The following is a 21840-nucleotide window of genomic DNA, read 5'->3' on the forward strand; positions in this document are numbered from 1 at the left end:
GCTATCTGTATAAGCCGTAAGAAATGATTAGATAAAATAGATTGAGGTGCTTTGCCACTATACTAGTAACGAGCACTCTTAGTGTTGTCAAGAGTAACGACGAACCTGGAATTTCCATTGGTGTAGGGAAAAGTTTGTAATGATTCTATGAATGCTATACATTTATCATGAAGCCTTTGTAGATGGTTGGGACAGACCGGGTCAGCACTTTGTGGGTAAATATATACTATACAATATCGCTAATGAAGAAAATAAGAATTGCTACTGGTATATATATAGGTACATTTAAACTATTCTGGTAGAAATAATGGGGAAGAAAACATGTTTTTAATTTAGAAGTTTTAAATTTCCAAAATCGTTATACAAACGAATTTTAAATTTGGAAACAAACACAAGAACACCAGCTAACCTAAGCTTCACCAACTAACCTAACCTAGGAACTATATCCTTACCCTACCAACCCTAAACCATCATATCCTTAGCTTACACTAAGACTAAGTTTTAACCTCATTTGCATTCCTGCCAGCTTCCCTCCTGGTAAGGTAACACTAAACCATAATTCGTATAACTATCTTCATAACATATTTTAGACGAAGATAGACATTCACCCCATAATGAAAATCGATTTGACAAGTTTACGCCCATCCAATCCCCCCACATACCACATTACATAAGCCATGCTGCGCACATTACATGTTACAAATACATCGTCATACATAAAAAATTTCAGTAACATAGCTTACATCTATTACGTCACTAGCCTAGGGTATATCCCTCTACATTATTTACAAGGAAGGAAAACACTTACCCAAAGGGGTAAATTCTTAACGAATCCTGCAGCATCTATAACGAGGTGTTTCACTTTCATCTCTCCACTTGTCAAGGAATATAAATTGTTCTAATAGAATGGCCGTATGGTTTCACGTGTAGGGATAAGTCGACAGTCAAAACAACTCCACTTTTCTTTCTGGTGTTCGAAACTTCGAGGAGAGAAGACGACGTTAGTTAGTCATTTCTTCTTCTTTTAATTTGAGTAGGATTTCTCCTGGACCTGGACTCCTTAAGTTCCTAAATTATTATTATTACTAATTATTATTATTATTATTATCATCATCATCATCATTATTATTATCATCATCATCATCATCATCATTATTATTATTATTATTATCATTATTATTATTACTATTATCATTATCATTATTATTATTGTTATTATTATTATTAATAATAATAATAATAATAATAATAATAATAATAATAATAATAATAATAATAATAATAATAATAATAATCTACAAGAGAAGCAATGAACAATTAATGTAAACCATTTTAAGAACAGTAACAACATTATAGTGGAACAGAGGATAGAATAGTGTGGCCGAGTGTACCTTCAAGCAAGAGAACTCTATTCCCAAGACAGTGGAAACCACTATGAGATAGACACAATGTCTAAGAACTCGAGATTTTAAATGAAATAAAAGAACAATCTAAATGATAATTCTAAGTTTTACTTACATAACTTTCTATCGGGCAACCAAGTTAAGATAATGCCTTGTTGTCAGCTTTGGCCGTTTTATTATCACTATTACTAGCTAAACTACAACCCTAAATGAAAAACCAGGATGCTATCAAAGACAGTAAAATTTGGTTTTGGGATATTATAAGCCTTATTGCTCCAAAAGGGAAAAACATCCCAGTGCAAAAGAAAATAAGGAAATAAATAATCTACAAGATAAACAATGAACAATTAATGTAAAATATTTTAAGAAAAGTAACAACATTAAAATAGATATTTCATATATAGACTATAAAGACTTCAAAAGACAGGAAGAACAGAAAGAAGATAGAATAGTGTGACCAATTGTACCTTCAAGCAATAGAACTCTACCCCAAGACAGTGGAGGACCACTATGGGACAGACACAAAGGTTTATAACTTATGCCTAGTAACTCGAGGTTTTAAATTAAGTAAAATAACAATATTAATGATAATTTTATGTTTTATAACTTTCTATCGGATAACCGAGTTGAGATAATGCCTTGTTAGCTTTGGCCTTTGGCAACATATTTTGTTTTTCTAAAATCTTTCGGTTCCATAGTCTGTCTCGTGTATTTTACTAGCTTTCTGATATAAGAGTTTTCAACCTATTCATTTTATTACCATGACTTCATTTCTCTGATTTTGGGCATGATGATAAATACTTGTGACATGTACTAAGAAGAGAAAATATCGAACTTTAGTGTCTTAAGAGAATGATAGTGGGGAAAGAGCAAAAGGCCGGCAAAGGAAAAAAGTTTCTGGACAGTACTGGCGAATGTAACAGATAGACAGTTTATACAGAGCTAGAGACAGGATCAGGTGGAAGCAATTGACAGCCCACGTTGAGGACATGGCACCTAGATAGATAGATAGATAGAATAAATATTCCGCATAATGTTCTTAGCAAAGATTAACACATTTTCTACGGTTTCCAAGCAATTGTTAAACTGTTGAGACTGTTTAAGGTAGTTTATATGACTATGAATGGGCCTGCCCATGTTAAGTATGCAATATACTGTATAAAGGCTGTGGTACCCATATCCCTTCAATAAATCTAAAATCTTATACCATTAATTTCTTCTATATTTCCATTATTATTTTTCTAATTTCACAATCTCTATTTTCATTCCATATTTACTACGATTTTCTTCTGTGCTGCTACTCCAGCATTTTTCATGGGGGTTCTGCACTTGATTTTCATTTATCTCTGCTTAATATGCCATCTTCAGCGTAGAAATCCGTCAAATAGCTGCTAACTATCAAGACAGATACGTGTAGCCTACACACACACACACACACACACACACACATACACACACACACACATTCAACCCTTCTCACCCACCGCCACCCGCCTTTTCACTACCACACGGAAGTTCGGGTAATTAGTCGGAGATTGTACTTTCCGAGTGACTGCCGCTCAGAGAGAGAGAGAGAGAGAGAGAGAGAGAGAGAGAGAGAGAGAGAGAGAGAGAGAGAGAGAGAGAGAGAGAGAGAGAGAGAGAGATGCTGAAAGCTATTAAAAAACCTGAATCATATTACAATTAAATACTAATGAAGATCCAGAGGTCAGTTATAAATAAAATCAAAGAACATCCTTTGGCCGTCTTATAAAAGGTTGTTACACTCCTGTATGTTAGCTTTAATTTTAATTCTTACTTGTTTACTTGTTTTGGGTTTAAATCCGACCCTCCACTGAAGTCGAGTAAACTACTTCTCGGGCGGGCCCATATCAATCATCTAACGAAACATTTTCATTATAACTTATACAATTCTTTGATTGTAGCATCTTCCAAATCATATGATATTGTGAAAAGTAATGTCTTTAGTTTCTTCTTAAATTTAATTGCTCCCTTTAGGTCCTTCATTTCAGTTGGCAGTTTATTATAATGTCTAGGCGCACAGTAGCTAAAAGCCCTTTCACCAAATTTACTATTTGTTCTTAATTCAGATAGCCTATGTTTGTCACTCATGTGTCTTATGGTAACATTTGTTTCTAGTTCTAGTTTGTTCAGGCATTCATTTAGATATTTTGGTTAATTTTGGTTCAGTATCTTAAACGTTAGTAAGAGTAGCTTGTATTCAATTCTCGCCTTTACCGGCAGCCAGTGTAATTTAATTAGTGCAGGGGTAACTCTTTCCCTATTGTGTAGTCCTTTTATTAATCTAGCGGCTCTGTTTTATACCCTCTGAATTTTCTTCAGCTGATAATTTGGTAAGCCATAGAACAGTGAGTTGCAGTAATCAATTCTTGAAAATATGTGGTGATTAATGAGTATGGCCATAGATTTTTCATCTAAGTATTTACTAATATATGCTATGTTTCTAATATGATAGTTACAATTTCTTACCATATTATTTATACGTTCATTCATTGTCAGTCTATCATCCATGATTACTCCAAGATTTCTGACAGATTTCTTTAGGTCAATGATCGATTGACCTATTTCAATTCTTTGGAAGCATTCGATTCTTTTTATATCTTTTTCATTTCCAAAAATAATATATTCACTTTTATCTTCACTGAGCTTGAGCTTTTTTGTTAACATCCAAGCCTTAATGTCATTCATTATTTCATGTATCTTTCTTTTTGCTTCATCAACTGATTCTATTGGGAAATAGAATTGTGTATCATCAGCGTATATTTTAAACTTAACTCTGTGAGTTTCAAGTATATTTGCCAGTTCAATCGTGTAAATTTCAAACGGAAGAGGACCTAGTACACTGCCTTGAGGCACCCCTTTGGTTAGTTTTCTTGTCTCAGATTCAACATTTGATATTACTACTTTAACTTTGCGGTTTTCGAGATAACTCACAAACCAGTCATATTCATTGACGTGGCCCCGTTTTAACAAGCTTTTTTAACAGTTAAATATTACTAACTGGTGTACTCGAGCCGTCAAAAATAACGTCTAAATATCTAGGTGTACACACACACACACACACACACACACACACACACAAACTCTCCTCCCCCTCCATGTCCTAACTACAACCCGTTGGTTCAGTAATTTGTGGGAGTGTGGTTTCCGAGTGTGCCATTGGTTATATGTATTCTTATACACCTTACGTTTGTTCAACCATATTTCATCGTGTAACACTTAAAACTCCCTTATCCAGTAGTTACTTACCATAGTGGGATAATCTTTGAATACTGTAATTTATCCCTTCATCCAGGTAAACCTCACAGACTATATTGTAATTTTGCGTTTACTGTTATCTAAGAGAATATGTCTTCCTTTTTCACTCCACTCAAGCCCTTCATCCTTCTCTCATTGGAGGAGGATCCTCTCTCACCCCCTTTCTCCTCCCCACCTGCTCTCCCCTACCTCTTCCCTCTCTCCTCGATCATAGTGGTAGCTTTTGCTTCTCTTTCGTTCCCCCTGCCATCTCTCTCTCTCTCTCTCTCTCTCTCTCTCTCTCTCTCTCTCTCTCTCTCTCTCTCTCTCTCTCTCTCTCTCTCTGTGCGTGCGTGCGTGCGTGCACTCGCGCTTATTCACTATAACTTCCCAGAATCCCAATCTGTAGGCCTATCATTTTTCCGAGTTGTTTCTCTTGTAGAGAGGACCCTAGGGCTTATAGCATCTGGCTTTTCCAGCTAGGGTTGTAGTTTAGCTGGTAATAATGATAAATGTTTCGACTTTTATGCCTTTTAACCCCTTCTATCACACCAGTTAGTTAGCAAGTGTATCAATATATACATTTTTTTTTTTTTATATTACTAAGTTCGTGCGCTACGGGTTACAAAATTAAAGTTCTTGTCTATCACTAAGATAGACTCCACATATATTCATAGTCCTTATCCTTTTGTTTACCACAGTCTGACGACTCCTCGAAATTAGCTCAAACGGGGTGGAGCATTTGAGCCTTGGTCACTTGCGAAAAAAGATATAAAAGAGTAAAGAGGACACACACACACACACACACACTCTCTCTCTCTCTCTCTCTCTCTCTCTCTCTCTCTCTCTCTCTCTCTCTCTCCTCTCTCTCTCTCTCTCTTCAAAATCTACGTGTGTAGCCAAGAATAGTCAGTTACTGCCCAAGTTCTAATTGTGAGTGGGCAACCCATAGTACGCCCATCAGCCATGGTAGGCTTATCTCAGCCATGGCTGGCGTCGATACTCAACAAGACGCCCAATATCAACTAATTTCTATTGTATTTTAATCGTTTCCTTTCTTAGTCTGTTCTCCCCGAGTGTATCTGTAACTATTAAGTGATTCAATGTTATCTATAACTTATGGGCATTTTACAGTAAACTGTTCCAGTAATCCGTAAATCCACAAGAGATTGAGAGTTCTATTGACTATGACATTAATGAGATTAATTAATTTACTGTGAAGAAAATTTCCGTTCATGTTCTGTGAAAAATAACTTAGGACAATAAACCCTCTTTATGATGTAATAGTCGTCTAATTCCCCGCCTCCCATCATATATTATTAAATTCCCACAAACCTAGTGACAACAGTTTTGGCGGAGAAGGATTGGACTGGATTGGTAACAGGACATTAGCTGACCTAGAGTGGGCTGATGCAACGGCCTTGGCTGATGACGCTGTCCTTCTTAGCAGAACACCACAGGACTTGCAATGCTTACTTACTAGAATCCATGATATATCACAGGAAGTTGAGCTCAAAATCAATAAAAGAAAGACAGAGATAATGAGAACAGAATATGGAATGGAAGATGAAATATCATTGGAGGGAGAAAGGGTTAATCCTTTAAATATTTAGGAACTATTATCACTAAAACAGAATCTTTAGAATTTGAGTTTAATGAAAGATTAAAAGAAAAAAATCAGACAATTGCTTGGTTAAGTAAAATTTGGAAATCAAATCGCCTGAAATCATATATAAAAATCAGGCTATATATCAGTTTAGTGAGATCGGCGTTACTGTATGGACGCGGGTCGTGATAGCCTACAACAATGAAACAATATCCAAAAGATTTTGTAGATTTAAGAACAGAGCCTTGAGAAAAATATTGGGACTTAAATGGCAGGACAGGATTAGAAATAAAACTATATGAGAGATTACAGTACTTGAGTGCCATATGTGGATGAGACCAAGAGAGATCACCAAACTTTCAACTGGGCTCCACAAGACACTAGAAGACCCAGGCCTACGTGGCTGAGGATTATGAAACGTGAAGTAGGAGGCGATGAATGGCGAAGAAATCAATTAAAAGCTCAAGACAGAGACGACTGGCGAAATCTAACCGATGCCCTTTGTGTCAATAAGCGTGGGAGGTGATGACGATGATTACTGAAATGCCATTAAATGAATAATTATTGAATATAGTCCTTACGTATTGACACGAGTGTCTATATTATACTAAAGTTAAGACCCTGTTAAGGGAGCAGAGTGCTTAGGCCTTAGGCTATTGCTTGCGGGAGCAATCGCATATTATCTAAACAAGGGTGACATACATGGTATGGCATTAAATTGCCCTGCATACAGCAGGACACGGGATCTTGCGTTGGGATAAGGGTGTGAAGGTTGTAAGGCTATATATGTGAAAATGGTAAGGTTACATAAGGATGGTGATGATAGGATGGATGGGAAAAGGATGAAAACATCATGACGACCGTGGCAGGAGTCCGAAGCTCAGACGAGGCGCCGCAAAGCACACGTTGTCACCCAAACCCGGATCCTCTTGCAATGGATTTTTTGTTAACGCAACCCGAAAAAGGAAAAGGGAATTAAGGGAATGCTTGGATAGTTTCAACTACCTAAGTTATTGTAAATAGTTATAAAGTAAAGTATATATATATATATATATATATATATATATATATATATATATATATATATATATATATATATATATATATATATATATATATATATATATTAAATCAGTGTTATGTTGTTAGTGATTTCACTATCGTCTGGTTACCCGAAGAACGCTTAATTTTTATTCTTCTTGATTGATTTATTAAGGAAACCAAAAAACCAGGCTCACATTTTATTCTTCCACAAAAAATACATTTGAAGTCTTACTTAAGTATTTAATTTCATTTATAATATAGTAATTAGTAACATCTAAATAGGCGCAGGAACTTGGTGATGAAATTGGTAATCAAGAGTACTATATTTGACAATTTACTTCTTGCCAATTTCAGTCTCGGTTGAGGGTACACTTGGGCACACTATCTTATTTCTCGTCCAATTGTTTTTGTTAAAGTTTTTATAGCTTATATAGGAAATATTTATTTTAATGTTGTTACTGTTCTTAAAATATATTATTTTAATGTTGTTACTGTTCTTAAATTATATTATTTTTCCGTTTCCTTTCCTCACTGGGCTATTTTCCCTGTTGGAACCCCTGAGCTTATAGCATCCTGCTTTTCCAGTTCCAGCAAGTAATAATAATAATAATAATAATAATAATAATAATAATAATAATAATAATGCGAGATAATGTTTATTGGTGTATGCTTTCTGATATCCTGATTTCGAAGTTTTACTATTTCTAATGATGTAAGGACTGTCCTTCTAACTTTAGAAGTTTCCAATTCCAGTAATTCTTTAATTTTAAAGATTATAGAATGGCTTTTAATTTCTGGACTGGAGGTATAACGGTTCGATTTTGGTGGGTTCCAGCACACGTTGGTGTCTCTTTAATGATTTTTACCTACAATTAAGAATTTGATTTATAATAATTGACAACATTGTTTAGTAGGAAATAAGATAAGAAAAATAACGAATGTTATATCTACATGTTCAATCTTTGAAGAAATGCCTTCAGTAACTCCATAGCACATTGCATATGCTAATGAATTATCCAATCATCCTATCATCATGGTTTCTAACATCTATACTTTTAGTATATACAGATAAACCTTTGAGAAGATTGATAGAGTGTCCATTGCGTTTTATAATCTACAGTATATTTATTTTTACAATAACTCTATTTGGCCGATTAATAAATTTTGTATTTTTTTTCTTATATTTCTGGGAAATTTGCAGTTCTACTGTTATTTTATCGTTTCTTTATTGTTCAATGAGTTCCGTTTTTATATGTCCTTTATTTCACCATGGGATGTATAGTGGAAGTAAGCTACAGTGGTGGACCAATATATATTGAATACAATAGGCAGCAGTGACCTTGATAGGTTAACGCCAGGTAGGCCTAATACTCAATAAATCACTCAAGGTCCCAAAATGTTGATAGTTGAGTAAGCCGCTCCAATAGTCAAGGGCATTATTGTCTCTTCGAACAACCTGTAGGATAGTTCAAAACAATGATTCTGGTGAGAACTAGTTATGCCTAATCATAGGCCTAACGGTGCTCTTATTCCGTAGGTTCTTTGATTACTATTCACTTCAATATTGCTTACCATTCAGCATAAGATTTAAAACCCCCACAGTTGCTATAAATAAACATGCAGACACGTCTAATCCCCCATTCTTGCAGCAGAGTTACGGAAACGACCAAGGAATTCCAAACAATTATTTGCCCTTGAAAGAGACCTTTGATACCTACCACCTCCCGTACACACGCACAAAACCCTCCCCACCTTCTACCCCTTCCCCAAGACCCTAACAATCCTCGACATTCATTCCCTCCCCCGGTATCGTTTCCCTCAACCGAGACGTTTTTGTCTCCCCAACCGACGCGGAGAAGTCACAGTCACTAGGGTGAGATTCTCTTTACTTTGATGGTAAAAATGATCTGTATATACCTTATAGAAAACAGCTTTCACTTGTTCCCTTATTACTTTGGATGATGTTCCAGTTCCCCGCCCCTCTCTCTCTCCCCCTGGGACGGGGTAGGGGAAGAGGGGCCACCGGGGGAAGTGAAGCTAGTCTTTGTCGCACCTACTTTCAATTCTGGAAAATCAGTAGACTGCTTAGTGTGTTCACCTTAGGTTGTATTCTGTGATAGACGTGAATTTCATTATTAAAAATCAGGAATTGGTGATACAAGTTCGGGTATCTGGATATCCGTAAAAGCTAGCAACCGGAGTATATTATTTTATACGGTATATATGGCAACCACTGTTTCATCCAGACGCCAAATGATTTTCGAAGATAAGGTATGTTATAAATCTTGTGTCGTTGTTGGTAGCCTATTACTATTCTCATTGCTGTTGCGTGAAACTACATATCCTGTAGGTCGGCATTTCCATGCTCTAATGGTCTAGAAAGTTTCCAAACATTTCCATGGATTTTATTTAGATATGAACTTTGTTATTTATTATTAGTGATTATTTCTTATGAATTACATAGCTGTTGATGGATTTTCCTCCTTAAATTCACGAGATTGTTTTATTCCTATAATGGATACGGATATACGTTAACCACAGTATTGCGACATTAAATGAAAGTATCGTCAAGAAGTTCCGGCTCCTAGTTAGATTACGGATGTGGATAATTACATTTGTTAACAATGTTGAACACACACGAACACACACACTAATGTATGGTTACCTATATCTTCTAAAATTCTTAACAAAGCGAGTGATCTAACGTGGCTGTTGTGGTGGTGAGAAATGAATAGTTTGGTTCTTCAAGTTATCTTATTTTCACTTTGGACGATGTTCCCTGTCTCACGACAGTTAATCGATGACGCAAGCATCGGTAAATTCCCATGTTCATTACCAGAGGGCTTCTTCAATCCGTATGGAAAGGTTAAATCGAATAAATCTTAAAACAATTTACATTAAATCATTCGCTAGAATTTGTGCGCTGTGCTAGATTGTATGGGTCATAATCATATTAACGATATAATTTTTTCCAGTCTCGCGAGTCCTTCATGTTATCATGACTTGATGAATTTTATTTCCGATCATGTACGAACTCTGGATATATTAATAATAATAAGGATAAGGATAGGGAAGGGGGGGGGGGGGTATGGGGAAAGGAGGGGTACCCCTGGATACAATCCAGTTTACCGTATAGTTTATTCTAAAATTTAATCTAACGCAATGGAAATATAGGATTAATGGATTTTTATATAAATTTACTAAATTTTCTGGACTATTACTCAGGAAGCTTATAATTTTAGCATTGTGCTTGGATAAACTCTCAGATTCCTAATTAAAACGCTAATCTCTCTATTAACTGTTGTATTTAAGGGAAACCTGCGGTCTGGGGAACAAAAGCATCGGTGCCTATTCTCGGCGGGACCCACACGCCTAGTTTTTTATGCGTTGTTATAACGGTTTTATATCTCTTGGTTCAATTTTTTTTTACTTAGAACTTGCCGTTATGTTTAGTTGTGTATCATATTCTGGCCAATGAATCCTGAGGCTATAGAAATTTATTTTTGCGTGTGTTTGACAGATGTTTGTGAGATATTTTGTTGTACAGGTATAGATCAACTACGCTATAGCGGGGTTTTAAAGCTGTGTTGACTAATTTCACGCTAAACATATGGCGTGTGGCTGTCAGTCATTGTCTTTGGCTGTCAGTAAGATGGTGACGCTGTGAATTCTGTGATGACTTTGGTAATAAGCAGTGAATCTTAAGGCTTTGTGACTGGATTATAAAAACTAAAAACTTTGTGAAAGATATGGGGTCAATAAAGTTAAATTACGCAGTGGGGTAAATATCTATAATTAGTATTACTATGATGTATGGTCACTGAGTATTAGCCTACGTTAAAGATTTTATTTTCAATTTATAATTATTAGCCCAATGGCTCCGAGGAAAAAATAGCGCAGTGAGGATAGGAAAGTAGGAAATAAACTAGTCTAGTGGTGAACATTTAAAATGTTTTGATAGTAACATAGATAGATCTTTCATAAATGTTCATAGAATATAAATTTAAAAAAACACGTGAAGAGAAATGTGTGGCAGTGTACCATCAAGCAAGGTAACTATCCCAAGACCGTGAAAGACCATGGTGCAGAGGCTATGGCACTACCTAAGCCTAGAAAACAATGGTTTCTAAAGTATCCTAGTAGAGTGCGTACAAAGGCTAGTCTCTTCCATCCTTACCGAGACGGAAGTAGCAGGGTTGTTAGGTATGACAGGAGAATGTGGAAAGAATAGGCTTGACTACTCTGTGTAAGGTAATGGAAAAATAAGCCGTATCCAGAGGGACCTAACGTAGTACTGATTGGCAAGTTAAAGGTCTCGATAACTCCCTAGCAGTAGTTCCTCCAAAAACTAAATCGGTTATAAACTTAAAGGTCTCGATAACTCCCTAGCAGTAGTTCCTCCAAAAACTAAATCGGTTATAAACTTGAACTGTTTATGTAGGTATATAATTTCCTTATAGTAAGTTATACAAGATCACAATAGTTATTTGGCTGTCCAAAGTATGATATTGCAGTTGTTGGAAACTCAAAAGGCATGGCACGTGCTGTCTGCAGTTTACGAATAAATTTTGCTAAAGTGACTTGTCAACTTTCCTTATGTGCTTAGCTGCACTTGTTATATACTTTCAACAGTTACTGTTTACTCTGCATCTTGCTGTCTGACTTTTATCTAATTCGTGCAACAATTGGTCTCTCCTCAGAGGAAGTGCTACGTTAATAGCATCACAGGCTTTGGTCATTATTATTGTTAATAAATGCGAAGCTACAACCCTAGTTGGAAAATCAGGATGCTCTAAGCTCAGGGGCTCCAACAGGAAAAATAGCCCAGTGCGGAAGGAAAAGTAAAAATAAATTTAAGAACAGCAAACATTATTAAAGCATCTCCTATACAAACTATAAAAACTTAACAAAACAAGAGGAGGAGAAATAAGATAGAATAGTGTGCCCGAGTGAACCCTCGAGCAAGAGAACTCTAACCCAAGACTGTGGAAGATCATGGTACAGAGGCTATGGCACTACCCAAGACTAGAGAACAATTGTTTAATTTGGGAGTGCCATTCTTTTAGAGCTGCCTACAATAGCTTAAGAGTAGCCACTGAACAATTACTTTGCGGTAGTTAACCCCTTGAGCGAAGAATTTTGGTAATCTGTGTTGTCAGATGAGGACAGAGGGGAACGTGGCAAGAATAGACCAGACTATTTGGTTTGTGTAGGCAAAGACAAGATGGACCGTAACCAAAGAGGGGCGTCCTATGTAGTACTGTTTGACCAGTGAAAGGACCCAGTATCTCAACGGATGGCTGTGGTCTTGTATGTTACCGGGTCAATGAGTAAAGTTTCATGGAAACAAATGTATTAACAATATCAGAATATTTTTAGTCATGTTCATAATTAAATCTCCAACAAAATCTTCTTCTTATTACTCTTAAGGAGATTATATTAGTTTCTTGTGACATGGTTAGAATAGGAAATTTCTAATTTGTAATGTTAATCTGATATTGATACCACAACAAGGTATGGATATTTGTCCTTGCTGCAGGCGGCCAACAGTTTATTTGAATTAGGGTTCCAAAATTCTAATCAAAGTCTGTAATGTTGACCCAAGGGAAATTCTTCTAAAATTTTCATATTAATTTTGAGAAATTAGTTTCTTGTGTGATTCATAAGAAATTCTTATTTCCCTTTTAAAAGTTTCTTAAAGTTTCATAATGGGTTCTTGCTTTCTCTTGAAACTTACATTAAATTTCAAGCTAGATTATAATTTAACCACTTTCATCGCGTAATGCGTACAAATGACTTGAAGCGCTTGTTTTTATTCACCACTAATTATTGTACATAAATCACACCATTCTGGTCATATTAGCATTGATAGTCAATTTGAATACCAATGTATTTTGTTCGTTTTCTTTTCTCTGTATTCTAATATTTTAGATATAATTTTACCTTAAGAGATTTTTATATTACTACAGTTTTAGTCTGATAATTATAATTTGTGTTAAATGAATTCTAATATTGTTTCTACTAAAGTGTTAAGCTAAATGTATGTTACCCAATGTAACATTGGAAATTGATTATTATTACATCTAATTTCAGGACCATGGCACGTACAAGTGTCAATCTTGTGACGAATGCTACCTTCTCAAGGACCTGCAAAGAGATGGCAGTGACAGGCCTTCTGATTGCCTCAATCCAATGTACCCTCCTCCCTCATGGTTCGACAAAGAAAAATTCAGAAGGTAAATTTATTTCATATGAATTAATACAGTTTGGGTATAGACCTGTAACCTTAGGCTACATAAAGAATAAAGATCAGTATAATAGTTATTTGTAAGAAATCTACGTAGTCTATTATAAAGATTTATATATCTTTGTAGTTAGGGTACCTCTAAACCGAACTTTTTCTTTAAGAATTGTTTTCTGAAAATTCATAAATTGAAATGGCCTGTTGTCAAGGCCATATGTGGAGAGATTGATATATTTTTGTTGAAATCATAGTTTTAAGGGATGAGAATCTAGTCAACATAATTGATAGGCGTATCCCTTCTCGTGTGCTAAGGCACAGAGTGAAGGACAAACAGGGGTTCAATGATGATTGTAGACGTGCTTATTTGGAAAAGCCGAAGGCCTATCATCTTTGGAAGGGTAACAGATCAGATTTGGCTTGGAACAACTATACTCCGCTTCGAGCTTTAGCTCAGAGTTTATGCCTCAACTGAAAAGGAGTACAATTTAACCATAAAAGAAACCCTTTCTGGTACAACTCTAACATAAATGGTGCTCTACACTTAAATCTCTACTCTTTGGTGTAGATGCAACAGTTTCTCCTTTACTAAACCAGATGGCTCGATCACTCACTGTCCAAAGGAAAAGGTAACCCTTTTGGCTGATGTTTTTGACAGTAAACAGAGTAATGAAAAACATCAACTTTTTCATTCCTGTTTTCTTGAGGCTAAACTAACTAGTTTAGCTTTTCTATCTCGTGAGATTAAAGCTCTGTTGATGGACCTTGATGCTTATGGAGGTGTAGACCCAAATGGTATTTTTCCTTTCTTTTTTATAAAGAAAGCAGATTTCTTAGCTCCAAAGTTATTTTGCGCAAGTTAGCATGAAGAGGAGCTTTTAGCACTTGTTGGGGGAATTGGTAATGTTACTTCTCTATGTATGTGTGTTTGTGGTAGCTCAAGTTCCACTGATTACCGCCCAATTTCCATAACTCCCATATTATTTACCGCCCAATTTCCATAACTCCCATATCTTAGAAGTTTTTGAACGTCTTCTGGCAAAACGTCTTGATAGGTTTGCTGAAGGTAATCATCTACTCCCTAGTTTGCAATTTGGTTTTCGTAAAGGCCGTGGAGTATGTGATGCCTTTCTTGCAATCTCAGTTCTGTACAGAAATCCCCTGATTGTGGTCAGGAAGTTTGTATGATTGGCCTTGATTTTAGTGCTGCCTTTGACAGTGTTAATCATGAGGCCCTTGTTTTCAAACTCAACAGTTTGGAGTGAGTGGGTCGTTTCTTAGCATTATTATTGTTTTTTTAAGTAATAGATCTGAACAGCTGTTGTTGATGGGCACCATAGTGAGTATAGGAATGTGATATCCGGTGTTCCACAGGGTAGTGTTCTTGGCCCATTACTTTTCATACTATATACACATGACAAGTGGTTTGGCCTAGAAAACAAGCTTGTTGCATATGCAGATGATGCTACTCTTTGCATCTATTCCATACCCTGAATGTAGATCTGGGGTTGGTGAATCCCTTAAGAGATTTAGTTAAAATTAGTGCATGGTGCAAATTGTGGGGTATGGGGTATGAAGTTGAATCCTAACAAAACTTAGTATGATGGTAAGTAGGTCAAGGACGGTGGCTCCTTAACATCCGGATCTCGGTATTGATAATGTTTCTTTAAATTTGTATGACTTTTAAAATTTTAGGTGTGATTCTCGACAGACTATTTACTTTTGAGAAACACATCAGGTCTGTCTTCTTCAATTGCACAAAAAATTGGCTTATTGAGAAAGTCTTGAAGATTTTCAGTGATCAATCTATTCTGAAGTGTTTTAATTCTTTCATTCTTTGTTTGTAGTATTGTTCTCCTGTCTGGTGTTCAGGTGCTGATTCTCATCTTAATTTGTTGGACAGAAACTTACGGTCTATTAAATTTCTTATTCCTAATCTAGATATTGATCTCTGGCACTGTCGTTCAATTAGTTCATTATGCATGTTGCATAAGATTTTTCATAACTCTGACCATCCTTTACACTCGGATCTCCCTGGACAATTCTATCCTGTTCGTAATACTAGGCAGGCAGTTCATTCTAATAGCCTGGCCTTCTCAATCATGAGGCTCAATACTACACATTATTCTAGAAGTTTTATTCCAGGTGTTACCAAGTTATGGAATGATCTTCCTAATCGGGTAGTTGAATCCGTAGAACTTAGTTCAAAGTTGGAGCAAATGGTTTTTATGTTGACCAGGCTGACAAGAGTCTTTTTATAGTTTAAATATGACATATCTGTTTTTGACGCTGTTTTTGAAGTTGTTAATAGTTTATATAGGACATATGTTTTGATGCTGTTACTGTTTTAAAATATATTAATTTATTTTAATCATTCATTTCCCCATATATTTTCCTCTTTCCTCACTGGGCTATTTTTCCCTGTTGGAGCCCTTGGGCTTATAGCATCTTGCTTTTCCAACTAGGGTTGTAGCTTAGCTAGTAATAATAATAATAGTATTGCAAGAAAGGTAGTTAAAAGCAAAATGGTCGTAGATTTGATTAACTTTAATAGGATTAGAGACTGGCCGTTATTGTTATTTATTTTTACCAGCTAAGCTCTAAGCATAGTTTGCAAAGATGCTATATGCCCAAGGGCTCCAACCAGGGAAAATAGCCCAGTGAGGAAAGGAAACCTAGAAATAAACTAAGAGAAATGATATAGAATATGACACAGTAACGTATATTAGATCTTTTATATGAACTATAAAAACTTCAAAAATTAAAGATTAATAAAATAAATGGCGTGCCCAAGTGTACCTTAGAACAAGAAAGCCATGGTACAGAGGCTATGGCACTACCCAAGATCAGAGAAAATTTTTTATTTAGGAGTATCCTACTCCTAGAAGAGCTCCTACTATAGCGAAATTCTCACTTCTACCCACTGAACAATTAAATAGTAGTTACTACTTTTAAGAATCTTCAATACAATTAAGTGCTATCACTGAATAGTAGTTGGGTTGTGACAAGGTTATTTTTGTAAGACCCAAAATTGTCAATTTATCTGTGAAATATAAAAACTTTGGTTGTAGTAAGTGTAGATTATCTTTAAGTTTCTTTGTGAAAATTATTTCTTTCCAGGAGACCAATTTTATTCAAATTAAGTCATTTTTTTCTTTCCCAATAGAGGGCAGAAGTGGTTCCATAATAACTTTTTGTGCGTGATAGTGAGCAACTTGGTAGGGCTCCTGTGTCTTCTAAGCTGTGAAAATATCCTGAAGGTTTTGGTATATACCAGAAGGTCAACCACTACAGACCAAGCATTCAAGAGGTACCTGCACACTGTCAATCACGTCAGACTATGGTATTCTCAAGATATCTTCGACCGCAGAACCAGGTAAGTGTTAGGTTTACAAACAGATCTAATTGAATCTGACATTCATAAGATTACAGGACTGTAGATTCAATACTTGGTGCCAACGTTTGCAAGATCCTGGCCTCTTGGGAAACTTGAGGATAATCTGTTCCTAGATTTGTTAATCATGAAAATCTTATTTCCCTATTAGGTTGTTTTAGTAGACACTACACAATAGATCACAAATGGCACTATTTTTTGTGACTGTTTTTTATCATCTTTTAAAATTAGTCTCTTTCGTATATGCCAATAATCCTTCGAATAAAAATTGAAAAAAATAGTCGAACCGTATGCTGTATATAATTTGTCTAATTTCAAAGTTGAGCAGAAACTAAATTTTTATAAGATACTTTAGTTTTTATTGCAGAACATTTAAAATTGTTTTATTGCAGAATATTTAAAAATCTGGTGCTTTAAAATACGGATGGGATAGATTTTATAAAATATGAATGATTTTATCTATTGTATATGTGCATACTGTACTAGAAAAACATTGATATATTTTAAACTAGATAAATTTTATCCTAAAATTTTCAGGGCATCGAAATCAATTTATCTTGTCAGACGAATGCACACAGTTTCTCACAAGGATGCCAGAGATGCCCAGATAGCTATGCCTTCGCAGGTAGACATGGTTGTAACTCAGTGGGCATTCTTTGGTCTGGCCTTGACACACGGGCAGCAGTTGGGCATGAAGGCCACAAGGACAGACGAGGAAGCATTGATTCACTTCTGGAGGACAATAGGATACCTCATGGGAATTGAGGACCGGTAAGTTTGATGTGAATAGTCTTGTTTGTCCTTGGTAGATTCTTTAATCCGTACTTGGGAAAGATTTAGACTATAGAGTACCTTTAAAGATGAGTTAAAAAGAAAAACTGCTGCATGCAGAATACTTTCAAGGTAGAGCATAACATAAACTGCTACATGCAGAATACTTTCAAGGTAGAGCATAAAATAAACTGCTACATGCAGAATACTTTCAAGGTAGAGCATAAAATAAACTGCTACATGCAGAATACTTTCAAGGTAGAGCATAAAATAAACTGCTACATGCAGAATACTTTCAAGGTAGAGCATAAAATAAACTGCTACATGCAGAATACTTTCAAGGTAGAGCATAAAATAAACTGCTACATGCAGAATACTTTCAAGGTAGAGCATAAAATAAACTGCTACATGCAGAATACTTTCAAGGTAGAGCATAAAATAAACTGCTACATGCAGAATACTTTCAAGGTAGAGCATAAAATAAACTGCTACATGCAGAATACTTTCAAGGTAGAGCATAAAATAAACTGCTACATGCAGAATACTTTCAAGGTAGAGCATAAAATAAACTGCTACATGCAGAATACTTTCAAGGTAGAGCATAAAATAAACTGCTACATGCAGAATACTTTCAAGGTAGAGCATAAAATAAACTGCTACATGCAGAATACTTTCAAGGTAGAGCATAAAATAAACTGCTACATGCAGAATACTTTCAAGGTAGAGCATAAAAAAAACTGCTGCACGCAGAATACTTTCAAGGTAGAGCATAAAAAAAACTGCTGCACGCAGAATACTTTCAAGGTAGAGCATAAAAAAAACTGCTGCACGCAGAAATAAATTTAAGTACCAGAAAAGGAAACTGCTGCATGCAGAATAAAGGTAATGAGAATGATTAACTGCTGCATGCTGTATACTTTTAACGGTATTGAAATTTAAAAAAAAAAAAACCTGGCTAATGCTAGTTTTATTAACTAGATAATGCAAGTTTTTAAAAAAATATTACTTTTGGGTAATTTGAGTGAGTTCTGCTAGATTTGGAGTTCCTGTCTTGTCCGTTCCAGTTGGCTTCTGACAGTTGGGAATTCAATTATTAAGTTGGTCATTCTTTTTCTTGGTCTAGTTCTTAAATGGAGACAAGGGAAATTTAAGTATTGCAAAAATGAAGTTTATTGTGAAGACAAAGTGAACATTGGAAAACATCAGTCGAGTGGAAGATTTTAATGATTGGAAAATATTTTGAAGTGCTCTGCCGTGTGCTATGCTACTGTTCTGTTTTGAAAGTTTAATTAGGCCCCACATTTTTACGTGAACTCTGACAATTTTGTATGTGGTACGTACAAAATTTACATACAGTACATGAAGATGGCCTTTCGTGATACCCTTCGATAATTTATGTGAATTTGGTTAAGTTTATATTGACACAGTACATTGCAGAATTTCTGAGATTTAAATGGAGATATTAGCATAAGGAATCCATTAATATTTACAAATCTTGAAATGATTTTCAGGTTAAATACCATATGATCTGGCTCTTCCGAATTTGTTTTAGCAAATTTATCTGAATTAGCAAAAATATTTAGATAAAAATTTAAATTAAAAAGTTTAGGGTTTTTACAGCAATTTAGATAAGGTTAGTCTAATTTTCTGGCAGATACAACCTTGCCTTTGGGAGCTTGGACGAAGTGAAGAGAAATTGCCACGCCATTCTTCATCAGATAATTGTCCCATCTATGCAGACTCCCCCTGAAGGCTTTGGAGTCATGTCTGCTCCCCTACTGGAGGGCGTTCACCGCATTGTCCCTCCTGCAGACCCCTCAGCATTTATGGCCTTCTCTAAAGTCCTCTTAGGGTTGGAAGAGGATCTCCAGAGCCTTAGTATTTATTCTAGGTTCATTTTTAATGTAATGGTGAGTTCTAGAAAAGTTTTTAGAGGCATGTGAATTTGGTCTTACTGCTGTAAATATTTAAATGAGTGAAATAGGTTTATTTTGTAGTCAGGGTACACAATAATTTGAATTGCTTGAGAGAGTATTCTAATAATATTTAAGTCGGGTGTAAAATGTTCTACCTGGTTTCCGATTTAACTGTTATTTGGAACAGTTTGTGTGAACTGGTTCAAAACCACTTCCCCCCCCCCCTAGTGCTTTTATTAAAAATTCATTAACTCTACATAGTTTAGAATCTTTTTAGTTTCTGATTGTCTGATTTAATATTTAATTTGGGAAATTAAAGCATAATGCAGATGAGCCTTAATAATCTTCACTGCCACCTCCAGTAGTTAAATAATGCTTAATACATTCCTTTTGGCAAAACTTTCACAAGAAACCTGTGCAGAAATTTAAAATTACTGCATGTTTGGAAATGCGTACATTTTTCAAAGATTAATCCTTGAAGGAGTAGTTTGTTCTTGTAATAGGGTACGGCATATCCAGAACTAGTTATTTCGAAAGCTTTCCTATTACTTTAATAATTAGAAGTGGCCCTTTAGTATATTTTACCCTCTACCTTGTAACACAATTAATTGACATTAAAATTAATCGAAGAAATTCTTTGTAGTAAATTTATTCTGTTCAAATTTATATACTGCACCTAATCCATTTTCCAGGGTCTTGTATATTGGGTGTATGACACTTCAAGTAGTGGGAAAAAATTAACTTATGGCATTTTTAGATTTTAAGGAAAACTACAAAGCCACCTGTAGATTTATGTCTTAAAAGATTTATAGTACGGCTAATTGTAACCGTATAAAAAAAATCTAACAATCCATGCTTGTTTAGCTTGGTCTTTTTTTTTTTTTTTTTTTTCCAAACTCGAATGTTAAGAGGGTGTCTGCTATTGAAAATTCAATATCTAGAATTGTAGCAGAAGTTTAAGCTAGGGAAATACTTAATAATTTATTTCATTAATGAAACTTTTAATGGTCTGATTTTAACTTTTATTCTCATATGTATCTTTAATCTGCTTGTTTTGGAAATTCAACTTTAATTAACTAACTTTCAATTGCTTATTTCAGATGTGGAACACTAATACGTGGCTTAACATCCCGGTGTTCGGCGATATTCTTCGGTGTGTAGAAAACGGACTCCTAGGCTTTGCCCTATTCGTTTGCAACGTGTTTCCAGTGGTTCCAGGCCAAACTTCAGTCTCGAATAAAGTTGTAAGCATTTGGCAACGGCTAGTTGGGTATATTGCTGGAGTCTTCAAAGACGTTTTGGTCAAATTGAGGCCAAATAATTCTTAAGTTTTTAGCTTTATTAAACTACAAAGACAGTAAATGGCTGTGATGGTATTGTCTGATTTAATTTAAAATGTCATATTTTGCAATATTTTGTAAATATAACAAACTTTATAATTGATAGTAATCTTATTTCTTGACTTACTGATGAGCATATGACTTTATATTAAAGCATTTTGATATCAAATAGATTAAGTTTAACGAAATGCTTTAAATTCGTACAATATTTTAATATAGTAACCTAACTTTATAATTTATGACCCGGTCTCTATTTATGGACTGACAAGACATAAGATTTGGTATTGAAAAATTTTAATAATTAAATTAGTTCAATTTTATGGTATGAAACTTTATTTTTAGTAACTTTTTGACTGTTCACTTTGATGAATCATGACTAAAGTACTTGCCGGGTAATTCTGAAAGTTTACTGTACTTTTCAAATTGCCCCTTTTGTGTATTTTATTGACTAAGTACTAAGGCAGTAAAGTACAGTACTTGATTGATATTGGAGGGATCCCTTCAAATGTATGTTGGACGTTAATATTTTATTTAATAAAATTTATATCTTATAAACTTTATTCAAACCTTTAGCATGATATAAATATGTTGCAAGTGTTGTGAAAATTTAATTTAAATGCTGAGTGGGAACTTGGTGCTCCAGGAAAGTCTCCCTAAGTCAGTTCCTAAAAGATCAACAGGGGAGGATAAGGAGCACTTATGCTCAGGGCACAAACACCCTGCTAATAACTTTACTGGCGTAGTTCACTAACCACCACTCTTAAATATAAAAAAAAAAAAAATAAAAAAATTTTACTCTGTCCATAGGCTTGAACTTCATACGTGAATTAAAAGTAATTTAATGGCCTACAATAGCTTTGTCGGGTC

General features: G+C 35.2%; 2 protein-coding genes across 3 annotated transcripts in view; one reads left to right on the top strand and one right to left on the bottom strand.

Moving 5' to 3' along the window:
* Positions 1 to 1022, bottom strand: part of LOC137643898 (RNA-binding protein NOB1-like) — a 64544-nt gene extending 63522 nt beyond the window's left edge. Inside the window, exon 1 of one of the 2 annotated variants that reach the window (XM_068376645.1) lies at positions 809 to 1022. In XM_068376645.1, coding sequence (XP_068232746.1) covers positions 809 to 868 — 60 coding nt within the window. In that variant the 5' untranslated portion in view covers positions 869 to 1022. The remainder of the gene's footprint in view (positions 1 to 808) is intronic. The other variant, XM_068376646.1, reaches the window with a different exon arrangement.
* An 8357-nt stretch (positions 1023 to 9379) lies between these two features.
* On the top strand, positions 9380 to 21533 carry LOC137643899 (uncharacterized). Its single transcript, XM_068376647.1, has 6 exons — positions 9380 to 9582; positions 13405 to 13547; positions 16719 to 16928; positions 17484 to 17717; positions 19372 to 19627; positions 20734 to 21533. The coding sequence occupies exons 1-6, from the start codon at positions 9535 to 9537 to the stop codon at positions 20959 to 20961; spliced, it is 1119 nt and encodes a 372-aa protein (XP_068232748.1). The 5' UTR covers positions 9380 to 9534; the 3' UTR covers positions 20962 to 21533.
* Positions 21534 to 21840: the final 307 nt, after the last annotated feature.

Source organism: Palaemon carinicauda, chromosome 7 (assembly GCF_036898095.1).
Source record: "Palaemon carinicauda isolate YSFRI2023 chromosome 7, ASM3689809v2, whole genome shotgun sequence".
In the NCBI taxonomy this organism is placed as follows: domain Eukaryota; kingdom Metazoa; phylum Arthropoda; class Malacostraca; order Decapoda; family Palaemonidae; genus Palaemon; species Palaemon carinicauda.

Coding starts and splice junctions, on each gene's coding strand:
- LOC137643899 (XM_068376647.1), top strand. CDS start 9,535: ATGGCAACCACTGTTTCATCCAGACGCCAAATGATTTTCGAAGATAAG. Junction 13,548..16,718: donor GACAAAGAAAAATTCAGAAG/GTAAATTTATTT, acceptor CTTTCCCAATAG/AGGGCAGAAGTGGTTCCATA. Junction 16,929..17,483: donor ATCTTCGACCGCAGAACCAG/GTAAGTGTTAGG, acceptor TAAAATTTTCAG/GGCATCGAAATCAATTTATC.